This window comes from Peromyscus leucopus, chromosome 15, assembly GCF_004664715.2.
Source record: "Peromyscus leucopus breed LL Stock chromosome 15, UCI_PerLeu_2.1, whole genome shotgun sequence".
NCBI lineage: Eukaryota > Metazoa > Chordata > Mammalia > Rodentia > Cricetidae > Peromyscus > Peromyscus leucopus.
In genome coordinates this window covers 70,130,827-70,147,970 of record NC_051076.1, presented here as the reverse complement: position 1 = coordinate 70,147,970, position 17,144 = coordinate 70,130,827, and the positions used below count along the sequence as shown (strand labels likewise).

The window sequence follows — 17,144 nt, the reverse complement described above, 5'->3', positions numbered from 1 at the left end:
CTTAGGAGTCATTGTTCCTTGAGTGTTAAATACCTTAATAATATTTTAAAAACCACATTTATTTATTTACTTACATTAACTTATTTATTGTGTGTGTACATGCCATGGTGTTTGTTTATGTGGCGGTCAGAGGACCCTAGGCAAGAACTGAGTCTCCCCCTCTATCTTGTGGATTGCGGAGATCCCCACCTCTGCCTCCTGAGTGCTGGGATTAAAGGTGTGTGACATCACAGCTCAGTTTAATCTTTAAAGTAGTATGACTGTGGTGTTGTGTGTATAGAAGGCATAATGATCATGTGAGGGGATTAACATTCCCATCTCTGAATATCAATCACTGGTGTGTGTGTGTGGCCTTTGAACTCCCTCTTATTCATTTGTTATTTCTTGAGATAGGATCTCCCTGTGTAGCTCAGGCTGGCCTCAACCCTTTGTGGATCCTCAGCTTCCCAATTGTTGGATTATGAGACTCCAATAAGGCGCTCTGAACTGTAGTTACCTCGTCATACTGTAGAACACTCTAACGTGTTTTAGCGCCCAGTGCCCAACTCTCCAGCCTCCCTCCTCCCTCTGGAAGATTTTTTTGTGGGAAATCATAGTGCTAGGGACGGAACACAGCTCTGAACTTTTTGTTTGTTTTTGTTTTACGAGGCAGGGTGAGTGGCCCTGGCTGTCCTAGAACTTACTCTGTAGACCAGGCTGGCCTTGAACTCACACAGATCCATCTGTCTCTGCCTTCTGAGTGCTGGGATTAAAGGCGTGCACCACCACCGCCCGACAGGCTTTGAAAACATTAAGTGCATCCTCTACCACTGGTCTCCCAGCCTCCTGAGGTTTTCTGTGTGTGTTTGTGTGTTGCGTATATGTGCACGCGGAAGCCAGAGGATAACTGTGGATGCCCTTCCTCCAAATATCTTCCACTCGCTTTTCGACTTGGGGTCTGTTTCGACTTAGGGTCTAGTACTGACCCCGGAACCACACAGTCAGCTAGCCTGGCTAGCCAGCAAGCATCAAAAATTCTGTCTTATTTTGTGATTTTAGTCTCTTTCTATATCCCTGGCACCTGGAACTCTCACATAGATCTGTCTGCGTCAGGCTCCTTACTGCTGAGTTTAAAGGTGTGCATTAACCAGATCCAGCCTGCATGGCTTTTTTTTTTTTTTTTTTTTTTTTTAACCAAAACAAAACATTGGTTCCAGGAGTCAAACTCAGGCCCTTGTACTTGCATAGCAAGTACTTTATTCACTGAGCCACCTCCTGAGCCCCTCAGTTTTGCACAATGACATTTATTTAGAGTTTGCACATCTGGACCGAGAGTTGTGGAAGCGACCGGCGCCTCGGCAGGGCTAGTGAATTAAGTGAATTAAGACAGTCGGTATGTGTCGGGTTCCTGTTCAGTGAGTGGAGTTATACATCCCCCTGTGCAGCTGATAAATACCTGAGCTAACAAGTACTCCGGCTACGCTGGCAGCGTGACCCCTTTCTGCTTGTTGTGGAGTAAATAGTTACTGCTGTAGTTGTCTGATAATGCTTTCCTATTTATTTCCTTCTTCCTACACTTGTATTAGAAATGCTTCTGTAAGGAGTTCTCTCAGGCTGGAGAGATAAGATAGCTCAGCCGGTAAGAAGCTTGTCAAGCAAGCAAGGGAACCCAAGTTCAATCCCCAACACCCCAGGGAGAAAAAAAAGTCCAGGTGTGGTAGTGCAGACTTTCAGTCCCTGTGTTTGGGCGATAAAGACAAGGGAATCCTTAGAGCTCACTGGCCCGCCGGCCCCCCAAATCGGTGAGCTCCAGGTTTAATGAGAGAGCCTGTCTCAAAAAAATACCATGGAGGACGATAAAGGACAGCACCTGGCCTCCACACACAAAAGGAAAAACTAAAAACCTAAAAAAGAATTTCCTGTGTTGGTAAGAAGGCTCAGCAGGTAAAAGTGCTTGCCTCCAAGCTGATGACCTGAGTTCGGTTCCTGGGATCCATCCACACGGTGAAAGCAAAGAGCTCACTCCCCGTGGTTGTCCCCGACGCCGTGTATACATTCTTTTGCCCCATAAATACATGTATTTAATAAAGAATCTTAAAAGAGAATTTGCTTTGCTGTTCTTTTCTTTTCCTGTTCTTCCTGCCCTGGTCTAACCTCCTGGCACGCTGACAGGTTAACATATGAGTACTTTGGTGCATAGTTCAGTGCTCAGGCTGTCCTGCCGATGCTGTAGGGACTCCCTCTGCCTGGCTCTGTCTCTTGTGCCTTGAGCAGTTCCTCACTTTTTGCACTGTAAGGTGCTTCATGTTCTTCCGGTGTTTGCCCTGCCCCAGCCCCGGCAGCAGCCCCTTCTCTGAGAAGTGTCCAGGTCACGGTTCTCTTGGGAGGGTGGACATACCCACACATATCTATCTTACATATTCTGACTGGGGGCCTACTGTGTGTCAGGCACGGTCCCTCATCCACGACACTCAGCAGGAAGGAGGTTAAAGCCTTCCAAGGACACAGAGGTCATGGACCTTCTGGGTCAGGACTTGGGTCCTTGGACAGAAAGGCCTTTGTCCTGCAGTGTGCTGGCTCCTTGACTGAGTGCCCTCGACCACAGTCTCGGGTGCTTGCATAGTACCATACGCATTGGGGCGACAAGACAGATTACCCACGCTGGGCTGCATGGCCACCTCACTGTGCTTTTCCTCCTCTGTCATTCTTACAGGACTCTTGGCACAGTGCCCTCCTTTCTCTGGGGTGATAATGGCCTCTTATATATTTTACGTGGCATTCATTACCCGAACCGGCAACTGTTGGAAAGTAAACAACCTGTAAATCTTGGCTGGCCCTGGCAATTGCCTTCTGTTCTTGGGAACATGGTGATCTGGGCAGAAGGCCCTGCTCTGGGTTCTGCCCACTGGGTAGAACTACTCTGGTTTGTATGCTGTTCTTGCAAAGGCACCTGGTGGGTTCTGCCCATTGGAGGCCAGCTGGGATAGGCTGCCCTGCGCAGCACCGTGGATGCAGGAGCTGGGTTCTGGGGGACAGTTGGCTGCCTGATGGAGTCCGAGTCCTGAGGATGGGTCCCTGCTGGGTCACTTGGGTTAGAGGGTGGTGCTGCTGCAGGAGAGTTATTTGTGCAGTTTCGAGTGGCTAGCACAGGGGTGGGGCAGGGAGGGAAAAGCGCTTCCCTTGCTGTTGTGGTCATGGGGAGTGCTCATCAGAAGTGCTGCAGACAATATTTTTGCAGGTATCAAAGAAAGAGACACAGGGAGGCTGAAAACTTGCCTTTGGAAGCTGGGGAAATGGCCGAATGGCTAGAACACTGGGCCAGCATGAGGACCAGAGTTCAGATCCCCATTGCACACGTAAAATGATGGGTGTGACCGCACCTGTACCAGTAACCCCAGTGCTATAAGGGGTGGAGACAGGAGGATAGCCGGGGTTTTCTGGCTGCTAGCCCAGCTCCAGATGAGACACTGTGTCAAGGGAATAGGACAGAGTGATAGAGCAGGACAACCAATGTCCTTTGTGGCCTCTGTGTGGTGCTCAGGAACCTGTACACATAATGCATGTGCAGCACATACACACTTAACTCTCTTGCACACACACACACAAAACTTCACAACTTGCCTGTGAGACTAGGGGTATATCTCAGTGGTAGATTGCTTGCCTAACACAGATGAGGACTCTGTTTGGTTCTATCACAGAAAAAAAAAAAAAAAAAAAAAAAATCAAAACCCAAACCAGAGATTCCTTGGTCACCCAGACCAAACCTGGGAGGGTCTGGACTCAACTCCAGGGCATCTGCCCTGATCCTGTCTCCCTTTTCCCTTCGTGCTCCGGTCTAGGCTGCAGGCTGCTGCATCTTTGCCACTGACCCACAATACCCCACGGTCACAGGTGTGCTGGCATCCCCTGGAGCTCCTGTCGCCCTGCACCATGGGCCCTTCACTTTTCTAGACAGGATCCCAGGCTGACTTAGTGCAATGGAGTCTAAAGTGAACCCCGGTCCCCTTGCCTCTCTTGACTTCTGGGATTACGGGTGTGCACCTTTACACCCCATTAGTTCACTGCTGAGTAGCAAACCCAGGGCCTCGCGCACACTGGATGAGTGTGAGTGAGTGCTTGACCGACTGAGCTGCATCTCCTGCTCTGGCACGGTGGAGTCTCGCTGCCTGGGCCACAGCCTCCTCCGTCTGCTTGATGTGCCTCCTTGCACATGTTCTGTGCCTCTTATGGTTCCCCTTCCTCAAATGCCCACCTGTCTGATGAGCCTTGGGCACCAACTAGACTCTGAAAGAAGAAATAGCAACCACTGTTGCCCAGAGAATCGACTGTGGCCTGGAACAGCTCGAGGCAACTTGCCAGTCTTCTTGGTTTGTGTTTCTTCAGATTCTTCATAATATGCTCCCATCTTGTATGTTCTTAACGGTTTTCTTAAGGCATTTGAATGGAATTTTATTGTTTTATTTTTGGTGTGTGTATATTTGTATGTGTCGGGGTGTATGTATACACTGGTGACAGATGTTGGTTAGAAGACAGCTTGTGTGAGTCTGTCTGTATTTATCTGCCTCTGCATCTATAATAGGTAGATAAGTGTGTATGTTTGCATATGTGTATATGGTATGCATGTGTATGCATGTTTGGATGTGTGGGAGTACATGTGAACATATATGCCTGCTGTGGAGGTCCAAGGCTGCTGACGTCAAGTGTCTTGCTTGAATCATTTCAGAGTTCATTGCACACAACATAACCTTTATTCTCATTTACCGTATGTTTCTTGAAAACAAAGATTTTTTTTTTTTTTTACTTACTATGTGTGTGTATACATGTGCAGGTTGGCCAACAATCCATGGAGGTTGGTTCTGTCTTTCTACCATGCGGGTCCCAAACTTGAGCTCAGGTGTTCAGGGTTAGTGGCAGGCATCTTTACCAGCTGACCCATCCTGATGCCTGCAAGGACATCATTTTATATTCCCGAACTGAGCAAGGTTAGCAATAGCAGCACCTGGACAGTGTTGATAAGGCCCTGGCATGGTGGTGCCCACCTTTAATTAAGTACAGCACTCAGGAGGCGGAGACAGTGGATCTTTGTGAGCTAGAGGCCAGCCAGGGCTGCATAGTGTGACCCTGCCCTGCCGATGCCCGCTTTTTTTTTTTTAATGTGCTGGAAATCAAACCCAGGGTCTTGAGCATGGTAGGTGAGTGCTCCTTCACAGGACCAAACTCTGGGTCTTGAGCATGCTAGGTGAGTGCTCCTTCACAGGACCAAACTCCAGCCCTGGACAGCATCGTTTGTAACAGGTTTCTGGCCTGACTGAAGCTCCCTCGAGGATGAGGATGCATTCAGTCTCTCCCATCAGCTGGTTAGCCGGCACCTGCCTGCCTTGGTTCTGAAGGATGCAGGCCAGGTGACTGTATACTGTTACTCCATTTAAGTTCACCTCCTCTGTGCCCAGATGATGCCAGCTTGGACCCTAAGTGAGTGTGTGTGCCTTGTTCTCTGCTTGTGTATTACAGTTTCCCGGGAACACAGTGGTGTGTGTCCAGGGTTTAGCTGTCAGTAATGCTGCTTGATGCAGTCTTGTGCTAGTTTTTTTCCTTTGTGGTTTTTTTTGCTTGTGTGTATGTGTGTGTCTATGTGTTTGCATGTGTGTGTGTATATGGGCATGTGTTTGCACACGTGTGTGTATTGTGTTTGTGTGTGTGTGCATGTGTGTGTGTGTGTGTATTTATAGTTGTTGAGCGCAGACTGACGTCAGTACTTTCTTTCACCATGCTCCACCTTGCATATTGAAGTAGGGTCTCTTGCTGAACCCTGAGTTTGAGGCTTGGTTTTTACACTAACCAGCTTGCTCCAGGGTCTCCACCTCTCACATGCTGAGATATGGACGGGCTTCTGTGCTCACCTGGCTTTTATTTTTTTATTTTTATTTAATTTAATTTATTTATTTATTTTGGTTTTATTTATTTCCTTTTTTTTTTTGAGACAGTGTTTCTCTGTGTAGTTTTGGTGCTGTCCTGGAACTCGCTCTGTAGACCAGGCTGGCCTTGAACTCACAGAGATCCCCCTGCCTCTGCCTCCTGAGTGCTGGGATTGAAGGCATGCACCACCACCGCCCGGCCTCACCTGGCTTTTATATGAGCAAGCCCTTTACCTGCTGATCTAGCTCACTAGCCCTGTGCAAATGTTTTTAAGCACCAACCAGTGTGCGCCCTGTAAACTAGTGTCCTGGTGGTGGGGTATCTGAGGCCATTAGTTACATGTCTTGTTGCTGTGACAAAATGCCCCGTAAAAGCAGCTCACAGAAAGGAAGGGTTGTTTGGGCTCGCAGTCCATCCTGGCAGGGAAGACATGGTGGGTGGTGGGAGTGTGAAGCAGCTGAGCATGCTGCCAGGAGACAGGACAGATGATGCGGGGCTCAGCTCACCCTGTCCCTTGTATTGACCCCTGCCCATGGGGCTCAGCTCACCCTGTCCCTTGTATTGACCCCTGCCCATGGAATGGTACTGTCCACATTAGGATAGGTTTTCCCGCCTCAGTTAGCCTAACCTAGAAAGTTCCTCACAGATGTGCCCAAAGATTTGTCTCTTGGGTGATTCTAGATCCTGTCAAGTTAACAATCAGTCTTCACCATCACATGAGGGTTGTCAAAATGTCAGCTAGACTGTATGACCAATCTTCCTCCAGCATGGTAGAAGATCCAGATAATGACCTGTTCCTCCTGTCTGTGTCTTGTGGGACATTAGCAGTCCGCTGTGTTTGATAACCCGATGGAACCAGACTCTGTTATTTTTACTTCGCATCTTTTAATCATTCACGGGGTAAGGAAGATTCCATGCTTGTCTTGGTTCCCCAGCTCCAGCTCTTATTTGCATTAGGGGGTTATGGTGGAATTGACTATGAACAAGAAACTTGGAAAACAGTGGGACCGTTGCCCCCGGCCCTGTGACTTCACCATGATGCAGGGGACTGCAGGGGACTGACTGCAGGCAATGGCGAAGAAGTGCAGAAGAGGAAGAAAGTCCACAGGAAGGATGTGGGAGTCTATGGAAATCCACATTGCGGGCGGGCCAGCAGGGTGTCTCAGCAGAGACAGGCTCTTGTCATCGTGCCTGATGACCTGAGTTCAATCCCAGAGCCTACCCCTGCAGGTTACCCTCTGACCGCCACCAGGACGCCTGTAAATCTTTTTGTTGAAACTCAGCTGTGCCTTTCCTGGCCTGCACATCCCTCCCAAGCCTCTTTCTTAGTCTAACGGCAGGGGCCTAGCCTCTATGACTGGCTGGTCCTGATCATAGTTGGTACCTGAGGAACTTTGATGCTGCCAGGGACGTGATAGCAGTGGTTCTCAACCCTCCTAATGCTGTGACAGTTCCTCATGCTGTGGTGACCCCAACCATAAAATTACTTTTCATAACTGCCATTTTGCTACTGCTGTGACTTGTAATGTAATTATCTGTGTCTTCTGATGTTCTTAGGCGCCCCCTGTGACAGGGTCATTTGACCCGCAAGGGGCTGCGACCCGCAGGTGGAGAAGAATTGCTGACTTAAGGAAAGAAGAAAATAAGATTTCTGTCTGTCTGTCTGTCTGTCTGTCTGTCTGTCTCTCTCTCTCTCTCTGTGTGTGTGTGTGTTTCACTACCTCTTCCGCCCCCTGTCCTCATGGGTCAAGTGAGGAAGGGTAAGGGGCTAGCAGGCAAAGCCAACAGAATCTGGAAATTTCCTTGCCCATTCTGGTGGCCCAGGCCCCTTTGCGCATGTTCCAAGCCATCCCTCTGAGGTAGAGGTGAAGTCGAACTGAACTTAAACGACTCCAGGGAGTCCCCACCCCTCTGAGAGCGACAGTACTGTTCAGAGCTCTAAGACTGAAGAAGGAAGGGGGGGGGCTCAGCCCCCACTGTCTGTGGGTGTGAGCCCTGCCTCGGTTCCTGCCCCTCCCAGGTCACCTTGGCTCCCTGGGTTGGGCTGGGAGCCACCTGCCAAGGGCTAGTTTACATCACAAAGTGACCTGGGGCTCTTTCCCTGCTCTCCTTGGCCGGCCTTTAACAACTGTGAGGAGAAGACTGGGCTGGGTCTTCCCAGGGAATTTCCTTGAAGCTGTTTGCTGGTGTCACCTGCCTGTCTGTTTTTTCTTTTCTTTCTACTTCCTCCTGCCAGGCTAGGACCCTCAGACCTCCCAGCACCAGATTCCCTGATGGGCACACTGTCACCTGACCAACACTCTGCACCAGTTAAATGTCAGTATTACCCCCATTTCAGAATGCAGAGACCAGGATGGGGCGGTAGCCTCCTAAGAGATCCCACAAGAACAATTGTTTTCCCATTATTATTATTATTTTTATGGTTTATGATTGTGGGTGGTGTTTTTTTTGTTTGTTGGTTGGTTGAGTTTTTTGTTTTGTTTTGTCTTTTTGAGACAGGTTTTTCCTGTGTAGCCCTGGCTGTCCTGGAGCTCACTCTGTAGACCAGGCTGGCCTCAAGCTCAGAGATTCACCTGCCTCTGCCTCCCAGAGTGCTGGGACTAAAGGTGTGCGCCACCACCACCTGGCGATTATGATTTCTTCTGTGAAGATGTAATATGTACTTTAAAATACATATTGATTCGAGTTTAAAGTGATAGGTGGCTGAGGGTGTAATTTGGTTGGTTGAGTGTTCACCTAACATGAACAAAGCCTGGCATTTGACCCCAGTGTCCCATAACCCCATAAATTGAGGATAATGGTATGTCTATAATCTGTAATGTCAATACTCTGGAGGCGGAGGCAGGAAGATCAGAAGTTCAAGGTCATTCTCAGTTATCTGGGAACCCTATGTCAGAAAGAAGCAAAACAACATAAGAACTCCTGTTTCATAACTTTGAAATTAAAATTTCCATTTCCTGTAAGGACTTTTTTTTCTCCTCCATTCTTAAATAATTGCTTACATGTTAGAAAAGATCTTAACTTGGCAGAAGGATGTTGTAAGATGCTTGGGGTAGCCTTAAGCACATGCCTTCTAGACAGGATCAAACACAACTGCCTGGCCCTGTCACACACTAGGTGTTTGAGCTTCTCCTGGGAACCTCTGGGCCTGTACTTCTATCCAGTGGGACTCCTGATCCAGAGTGCTGCCATTGGCTAGTTGAGAGGCCTTGGCAAATCAAGATCCCCATCGTCTCTGCCGCCAGCATGCCCCCATGAGTGAGTGAAGCTGGTGCTTATCGCTGTCCAGCGGAAACCCTCATCCCTGCTGCACTTTCGCTTGGAGTTTCGGTCATATGCATTCCTTCCCTTGACCATGGACACCCTGCCTCTTCTTCAGAGTCCTCTCCCGTGCTACCTCCATGCTCCAGCCTCGCTTCTCGTACCATCCATAATCAGGATGAGTGGACCTGGCCATCCCATCTCCTTGTCCCTGAAGGAATTATTCAAATGCTGCTTCATCCTGTCCCTTTCCCTGCGCTGTTTGATGTATCTGGAAAATGAAAAACCTTTCAGGGCAGGAGTGTGTTAAACCCTTTGCAAAGCCCCGTAGCTGTAACAGAAGAGCATTGTGAAGAATTTGACATGGGGGCTGGGGAAGTAGCTCAGTGGGTAAGATGTTTGCTGTGCATGGGGATTTGCGTGAGACCCCTAGAACCCACATGAAAAGCTGGACATCATGGGGCTGGAAAGATGACTGGGGTTATGAGCACCTGGTGCTCCTTCTGAGGACCCAGCACCCACACCAGGAAGCTCCCAACTGCCTGTAACTCCAGTTCCAGCGAATCTAACACCCTCTATTGACCTCTACAGGTATGCACACATAAACAAAGAAGAATTTAAAATTAAATCTTAAAAAAGAAAGAAAAAAGAGCTTGTGCTGGTATTTCCAGTATTGAGAAGGTGAAGACAGGTGGGCCCCAGGGGATTGCTGGCTTACCAGCCTAGCTAGATTGGTGAACCCCAAGTTCAGTGAAATACTCTCATCTCAAAAGATATGGTAAAGAACCAGGCATCGTGGCTCATTCATTTAATCCCAGAATTTGAGAAGCAGAGGCAGGCAGATCCCTGTGAGTTCAAGCTCAGCCTGCTCTATATAGAAGTCTCAAGCCAGTCAGAGCTACATAGAGACACCCTGTCTCAAACAAAACAGTACCATCCAATCAGCCAGTCAAACAAAAACCAGATCAGTCAAAAAGATAAGGCAGGGAGTGGTTGACAACAGGGAAGACACAATCTAGCCTCTGTGTATGTGCACACATTTATTTGCACATAAGAACACTATACATATACATACCAGCATATGAAATCACATTGAGACTTTGGCACAGCACCTACTGTGTGCCAAGTAGTGCAGCTGTGAGCCAAACAAAGCAACAATTAGGCTGCGTGGTGGTGATGGTGGTGGTACACATTTTAATCCCAGCACTCTGGAGGCAGAGGCAGGAGAGTCTCCAAGTTCAAGGACAGCTTAGGCTATAGAGTGAGTTCCAGGATGGCCAGGGCTACACACAGAGAAACCCTATCTGGAAAAACCAACCCTACCCTCAAAACAACAACAAAAACCCCAACAATTACACAAAGACTCCAGACATGATCCTGGCCTTCAGAGAGCCAGTTCCCTTCCCCCGATGCTGGTACAGAATAGTACTGGCCAAGCCACCCACGGTGAATTTGGTCTATGTGACTGTGCTCATCAGATAGCATGGGACCCTGACCCCCTGTGAGGGGTGGAGAAAACAGTCTGGTCCTAGTGTGTTAGCCTTGACAGGGCAGCTGGATGACTTGGGAGGGACAGGGTGGCTGGAGGAAGGACCAGGAAGATTGCGTGGGAAGAGCATTGATTCCCATTTGATGGAGAAGCTCACCATGGCATCCTGGTCCACAATCCACACAATGGGCCTGACCTGGCAGTGCTACCTCTTGGTACAGACTTGGAAACGGTTCTCTATCTGGCAGGAGTTGCCTCTGCTTGGCCTGAGTAGAGGTCATGCCGCAGAGCCTGGGGCCAGTGCTAATTGCCCCCCTGGGCTCCTGTAAACTCCTGTAATGACCACTTGGGCCTTGGGCCTCTGCCAACACCATCTACATTCTTCAGCAAAGGCAAGGACCCTGGAAAAACCAGTTAGGGTGTGGAAGGCCCTTAGTGTGTCCAGGCCTAGGGAGTGCTGGACTCTTGGTTCAGGGGCCTAGAAGCAGAGCTTAAAAGCCTTAGTTGCTAAGAACATACTTGAGCTGATAAAAATGCTTGGTGCGAAGTTTGATTCCCAGCGCTCGCATCGAAACGTTGGGCATGGTGGCACTCTCTTGTACGCCACGCTCTAGGGAGGCAAAGACAGGTAGATCCCTGGGGCATTCTGGCCAGCAAATCTGGTCAACTTGGCAAGCCACAGGCTAGTGAGAGACTCTCAAAACACAAGTTGGCTGATGCCTGAAGAAGGACAGCTGTTGTCCTCGGCCTTCACACTTAGGTGCTTACAGTGCACTTCTGCATACACCCCTACTGAAGAGCATCCACACACACAGACACACCCACCCACAGACACACAGTGGTGACTAGAGAAGGGTGCTTTACTGTGCATGGCCGGCATCGGGTCTAGGCCCAGAGGCTGTGGTCAGGAATCTCTGCGGTCCACATGTGGCTGGGGCCCTTCCACTTACTCCCAAGGCTCCAGGGTTTGCAGAGTGTTCCCTGTATAATTGTTACTCAGCAAATATTTGCAGCAAATGGTCTGACTTCCGGCTCTATGCCCGTTCTGGAATCCTTGCTCTGGCTTGTTTCTTTAGCAGCCGGTTCTTACAGCTCAGGAGGCTGGAGGAGAAGAATCACGGGGCCGGGCTGTTTCTCGGGCACCTATGGGAGGTGCCACTGTTGGCCATTAACCTTCTGGTGTCTCCAGGCAGTTCTTGGCTTGTGGCCACCTCACTTTTCTCCACCTCTGACATTCTCCTTTCCCTCTCTGCCACTTCTGCGTGTCTCACTGTGCATGCCATTGGATTTGGGGCCAGGGCTTTTCTCCCATTGTCCCCTTACTTTAGAATCCTTAAGTTTAATTGTCTGCTGAGACTGTCTGTCCTAATTTAAGGACACATTCCCAGTTTCTGTGACTGGATGAAGGAGGGTGTAGGTATTTCTCTAACTAGTTGCCTTTTTTGTTTAAAAATGGTGTGTGTGTGTGTGTGTGTGTGTGTGTGTGTGTGTGTGTGTGTGAGTGTGAAGACTTTCCTTCTACCATGTCACCAGCCCCGTGTTTTTTGACAAAGACTCTCACCACATGGCCTATGCTGGCCTTCAACTGTCAATCCTCCTGCCTCAGCTTCCCCTACAGGGATTCTAGGCTGCGTCACCATTCCCGTCAGTTTTAAAGCTGCTTGTAAAGCCACCCAGGAGTCGCTGGGCTTGCTGCTGCCCTGGCTTTGTTGGGATTCGGTTCACATTTACGTGATGTAGCTTTAGAGCCGTGCCTCCTCTTGGTCTCCGACTTCAGGCTGGGAAGGGCTTTCCCTAGGAAGCAGCTCCTAGCAGCTGGTCATTAAAATAAAGCCTTGAGAAATGGATTGCTTATTTATTCTGAGACAGGGTCTCACTGTGGAGCCCTGGCTGGCTCATAACTCCTAGTGAGCTACCTGCCTTTGCCTTCCAAGTGTCAGCATGCCTATCTGAGGATTTGATTTTTAAGTTTTTAAAATTATTTTATGTGTATGGGTGTTCTGGCTACATGTCTGTCTGTACACGGCATGTGTGGCTGGTGCCCTCAGAGGCCCGTTCCCCATAGATGGTTATGAGCCACCATGTAAGAGCTGAGAATTGAAAGGTGGTCCTTTGGAGGAGCAGCCAGTGCTCTGAGCCATCTCTCTGGCTCTGAGAAACTTTTTTTTTTTTTTTTTTTAAATCAATTAAAATTTTTTACCTGAATGTGTAAAGTGCTTGTTGTGCAAGCTGGTGGACCTGAGTTCTGAGCCCTGGAACCTGTGACTCAACTAGACGTGGCCAGGAGGCAGAAACAGGAGGGTCAGGAGGTCACGGTCCTCCTTAGCCTCACAGCAAGTCTGAGGCCAGCTCAGGTGAGATGAGATCCTGTCTCAAAATAAAATTACAGAAAGAAATGGAAAAATGTGCTGCCCCTCCCTCAGGTCAGTCCTATGAAATCCGGCTGCTGGAGAATCGGAAGCTAGGGGACTTCCAAGATCTGAACACGAAATATGTGAAGGTGAGTGAGCCTAAACACGCCAGAGGATGAGCACTGTGGGGTCTGAGTACCTGGGGCTGGGATGGTAGGAAGGCATCAGAGGGAGGGGCAGCCTCCTTCTCATCCCTGAGCTACAGTACTGCCCCTGTTTAGGGAGGGCACTGTCCCCATGAAATGGGGAGGCAGCGGACCAGGGTAGAGTGGCGCACGTTGGTGAACGTGATTTTGACCTCAGTTGAACCTTTCTTACCTGCACAGAACAGCACATAGTTAGACATGTATGTGAAGCTGTTCAGAATACTGGAAGCCCTGGAAGGCGGCATCCTTCTCACCATTCTCCATGTTCTTGGGGTTCTGAGGAAAGGAAGCCCCCAGAAAAGGGGCTGGTGAGGGGCAGAGGGCTTTCCCTGGTCAGGGGCAGGGCTGCACACTCCCTGGGGTCTCCCAGTCCCCACACACAGCTGTCTTCAACATCTGCCCTTCACAGAGTATCATCCGTGTAGTTTTCCATGACCGCAGGCTGCAGTACACAGAGCACCAGCAGTTGGAGGGCTGGCGGTGGAGCAGGCCTGGGGACCGGATCCTGGACATCGGTGAGCCCCCCAGCCAGTCCCAACCCCCAACACTTGGGCCAGGTCGGGGGCTTCTCTGTGGGTGCCACTTGGATTTATGCTCACAGGGAAGCCCAGCATGGTGGCACATACATGCAGTCCCAACACTGGAGATGCGCAGGCAGAGACGCTGAGGTGGAGGCCATGCTGGTCTACATACAGTGAGTCCGAAAGAAAGAGGACGATGAGATGGCTCGGCTGGTACAGTGCAAGCAGGAGGACCTGAGTTCAATCCCCAGAACCTGTGTTAAAATAAAAAAGGAGGACCCGAGTTCCATCCCCAGAACCTGTGTTAAAATAAAAAAGGAGGACCTGAGTTCCATCCCCAGAACCTGTGTTAAAATAAAAGAGGAGGACCTGAGTTCCATCCCTGGAACCTGTGCTAAAATAAAAAAGCCATGTGTGGTAGCAAAGCTCTTGTAATCCCAGCTATGTATGGGGAGGAGAAACAGGCAGATCCCCAGTGCTCGCTGTCCAGCTAGCTGAGATGAGTTGATGAACTTCAGATATAAGGAGAGACCCTGTTCTGAAAACCACGATGAAGAGTAACACTTAAGGTTTTCCTCTCATCTCCCTGCGTGTGCGCGCACACACACACACTCCTGGCACGAATACCCCCATATATATATATATATATATATTTGGAAGTTTTCCCCGGCTGGCCGGGGGTTGGGACAAAACTCTCCCACTCGTGTCCCCCAAGTAAACACACAGAGACTTCCAACTACACATATGGAAGGAAGGAAGGAAGGAAGGAAGGAAGGAAGGAAGGAAGGAAGGAAGGAAGGGTGGGTGGGTGGGTGGGTGGGTGGGTGATGAGAGTTTCAGTGGTGACTCAGCCACCGGGTGCTACCCTCAGGGAGTTCTCTATAGAAGAGTGCAGAGTCTTAAAGGGTGACCAACCTGGCTGGTTTGAAACTCTACGGAGACCATGCTGGATTCAAACTCACAGGAATCCACATGCCTCCTCCTCCTGAGTGCATCATGTGCCACCATGCCCGGCTCCTTCAAGGATTTTGATAAGTGGCTAGGGAAGGGTGGGCGTATCACAGAGCTGGAGGGCTCAGGTACTGGCCACCCCGCTTTGCCCACAGCCCTCAACTGATGATAGGGTATGTATACCCGGGCAACAGCCAGTGCTTCCACATGGAATCAGGGGAAATTTTCATAAGTTTTATAACGCGTTTAATCCCAGCACTTGGGAGGCAGAGGCAGGCAGATCTTTGTGAGTTCCAGGCCAGCCTGGTCTGCAGAGCGAGATCCAGGAAAGGCTACACAGAGAAACCCTGTCTCGAAAAACCAAAAATAAATAAATAAATAAATAAATAAATAAATAAATAAACAAAAGAAAGGATAAAGACATCAAGCAATCCACAGCAATTCCTCTAGCCTGTCTACCAGTGGAGATGGGCAAAGATGAATTTCAGATTAGCTGTGGTTTCAAACCACAGGAGTTTGGGCCCTACCTGGGATCCTTCCCTCAGTGTGTGGGAGAGGCTGACGGTCGCACTTTTGTGTGTGTGTGCAGATATTCCACTCTCTGTTGGTATCTTGGACCCCAGGGCCAGCCCAACCCAACTGAATGCCGTGGAGTTTCTGTGGGATCCAGCAAAAAGAGCATCCGCGTTCATTCAGGTGAGCGAACATGAGAGCTTTGGGGAGTACCCATCAGCGAGCCAAGATGGCTGACTCTTGAACAGAAAGTACTAAGAGAGGACAAAGGATGGGTGGAGTCAGGGTCAGAGGTCAGGGGAGCTGGAGCAAGGACTTGGAATGTTGCAGAATCATGTTTGGGTTCTTGCTTCCAGAATGCTGTGAGGTTAAAAAAGATTTGGTATTCGCAAGGCTAGGGATTTGGCGCTGTTTATAAAGTACTTTTCACAAACCCTGAGGACCTGAGTTCAGTCCCTCCACACAAGAAAGACTGGAATGGTGATGCACTGTGTTTGGGGGGGCGGGAGGTGGAGGGTGGGGCGTGAAAGCAGGTAGACCAGTCAGGCTAGCTCAATTAGTGAGTCCCCGGCCATCGGCCATCGAGAGACCCTGACTTAAAAAATCCATCAAGATAGTGCACATCTGAGGGATCACACGTGAGGCTGATCTCTAACCTCTATGTGGATGCATGTGCGCGTATACACACACACACACACACACACACACACACACACACACACACCCCACTCCATTAATCGAATCAGTATTTTGGAGTGGCCTGAGTTTGATTCTGTGTACTAAATAGTGAAAGGATTGAACTGACTCCCCAAAGTGGTCCTCTGCATGGGTCCTCTGGCATGCACCCACCCACATTTACACACACACAGTGAATAAAAAGGGAACAAGTTGGTTTTTTTTTTTTTTAATTTTGTTTTTTCTTTTGAGACAGTGTCTCTATGAAGCCCTGGCTATTCTGGAATACTGTCAGTGGTTTTCAACCTATGGGTGGCAACCCTTTAGTAAACCTCTATCTCCAAAGATACTTACATTAAGATTCGTAGCAGTAGCAAAATTATAGTTATGAAATAGCAAAGAAAATAATTTTATGGTTGGAGGTCACTATATCCTGAGGAACTGTATTTAATAGGAAAGTTGAGAACCACTGTTCTAAATAGACCAGGGTGGCCTTGAACTCACAGAGATCCGCCTACCTCTGCCTCCCAAGTGCTGGGATGGAAGGTGTGCGCCGCCATCCTTAGCAATAACAAAAGTTTTTAAAGTCACTGTTGGCTGGTGTGAATAACTGGAGAGGAACATTCTCCCATTCTAGTCGTTGTTGAGTGGGTTCATTATTTGCATCCTATGTGGCTTCCACTTTGTGTTAGCCACTGTCTGGGGTTCAGGTGGCCAAGGGCATGGCCATGGTCTGCTGTGGCTCTCGACTAGCCTGGCTCTTGCTGACGGACTGTATGGTTTTTTCATATGAGCTTTGCTCCCTATTGTTTGTTTTTGAGACAGGGTCTTTCTGTGGAGACTCGAGCTGGCCTTGAACACAATCTGCCTCAGTTTCCCGAGTGCTAGGATTATAAGTGTGTGCCACCACACTTCCCCTCCCCATTTTGAGTCTTAGTAGTTGTCCATATGTGTGTTTAATAAAGTACGTAAGAAATACGCCGGGTCCATAGGAAGAGCTCAAGGAAAACCAGCGACAGTCGGTAAAATGCTTGCTGTGTACCATGAGGGTTTGAGTCTGATCCTCAGAGTGTAAGAGCTGGACATGGTGACCCCAGGGCTGAAGTGGGGAGAAGACAGGATGCCTGGGGCTTGTCCCCCAGCTAGCCTAGCCAAATCTGTGAGCGCTAGGTTCAGTGAGAGACCCTGGCTTAAAAATTAAATGGAGCCTGTCATGGTGGGTCTTTATCATCCCAAGCCTTTAACCCCTGCACTCAGGAGGCAGAGGCAAATGGATCTACAC

At 49.2% G+C, this 17,144-nt stretch overlaps 1 protein-coding gene across 1 annotated transcript in view; it reads left to right on the top strand.

Moving 5' to 3' along the window:
• The window catches only part of Tfcp2l1 (transcription factor CP2 like 1), a 63,112-nt gene that overhangs the window by 16,967 nt on the left and 29,001 nt on the right, over positions 1-17,144 (top strand). The window contains exons 3-5 of the mRNA XM_028879815.2: positions 13,069-13,145; positions 13,612-13,717; positions 15,264-15,370. Coding sequence (XP_028735648.1) covers positions 13,069-13,145; positions 13,612-13,717; positions 15,264-15,370 — 290 coding nt within the window. The remainder of the gene's footprint in view (positions 1-13,068; positions 13,146-13,611; positions 13,718-15,263; positions 15,371-17,144) is intronic.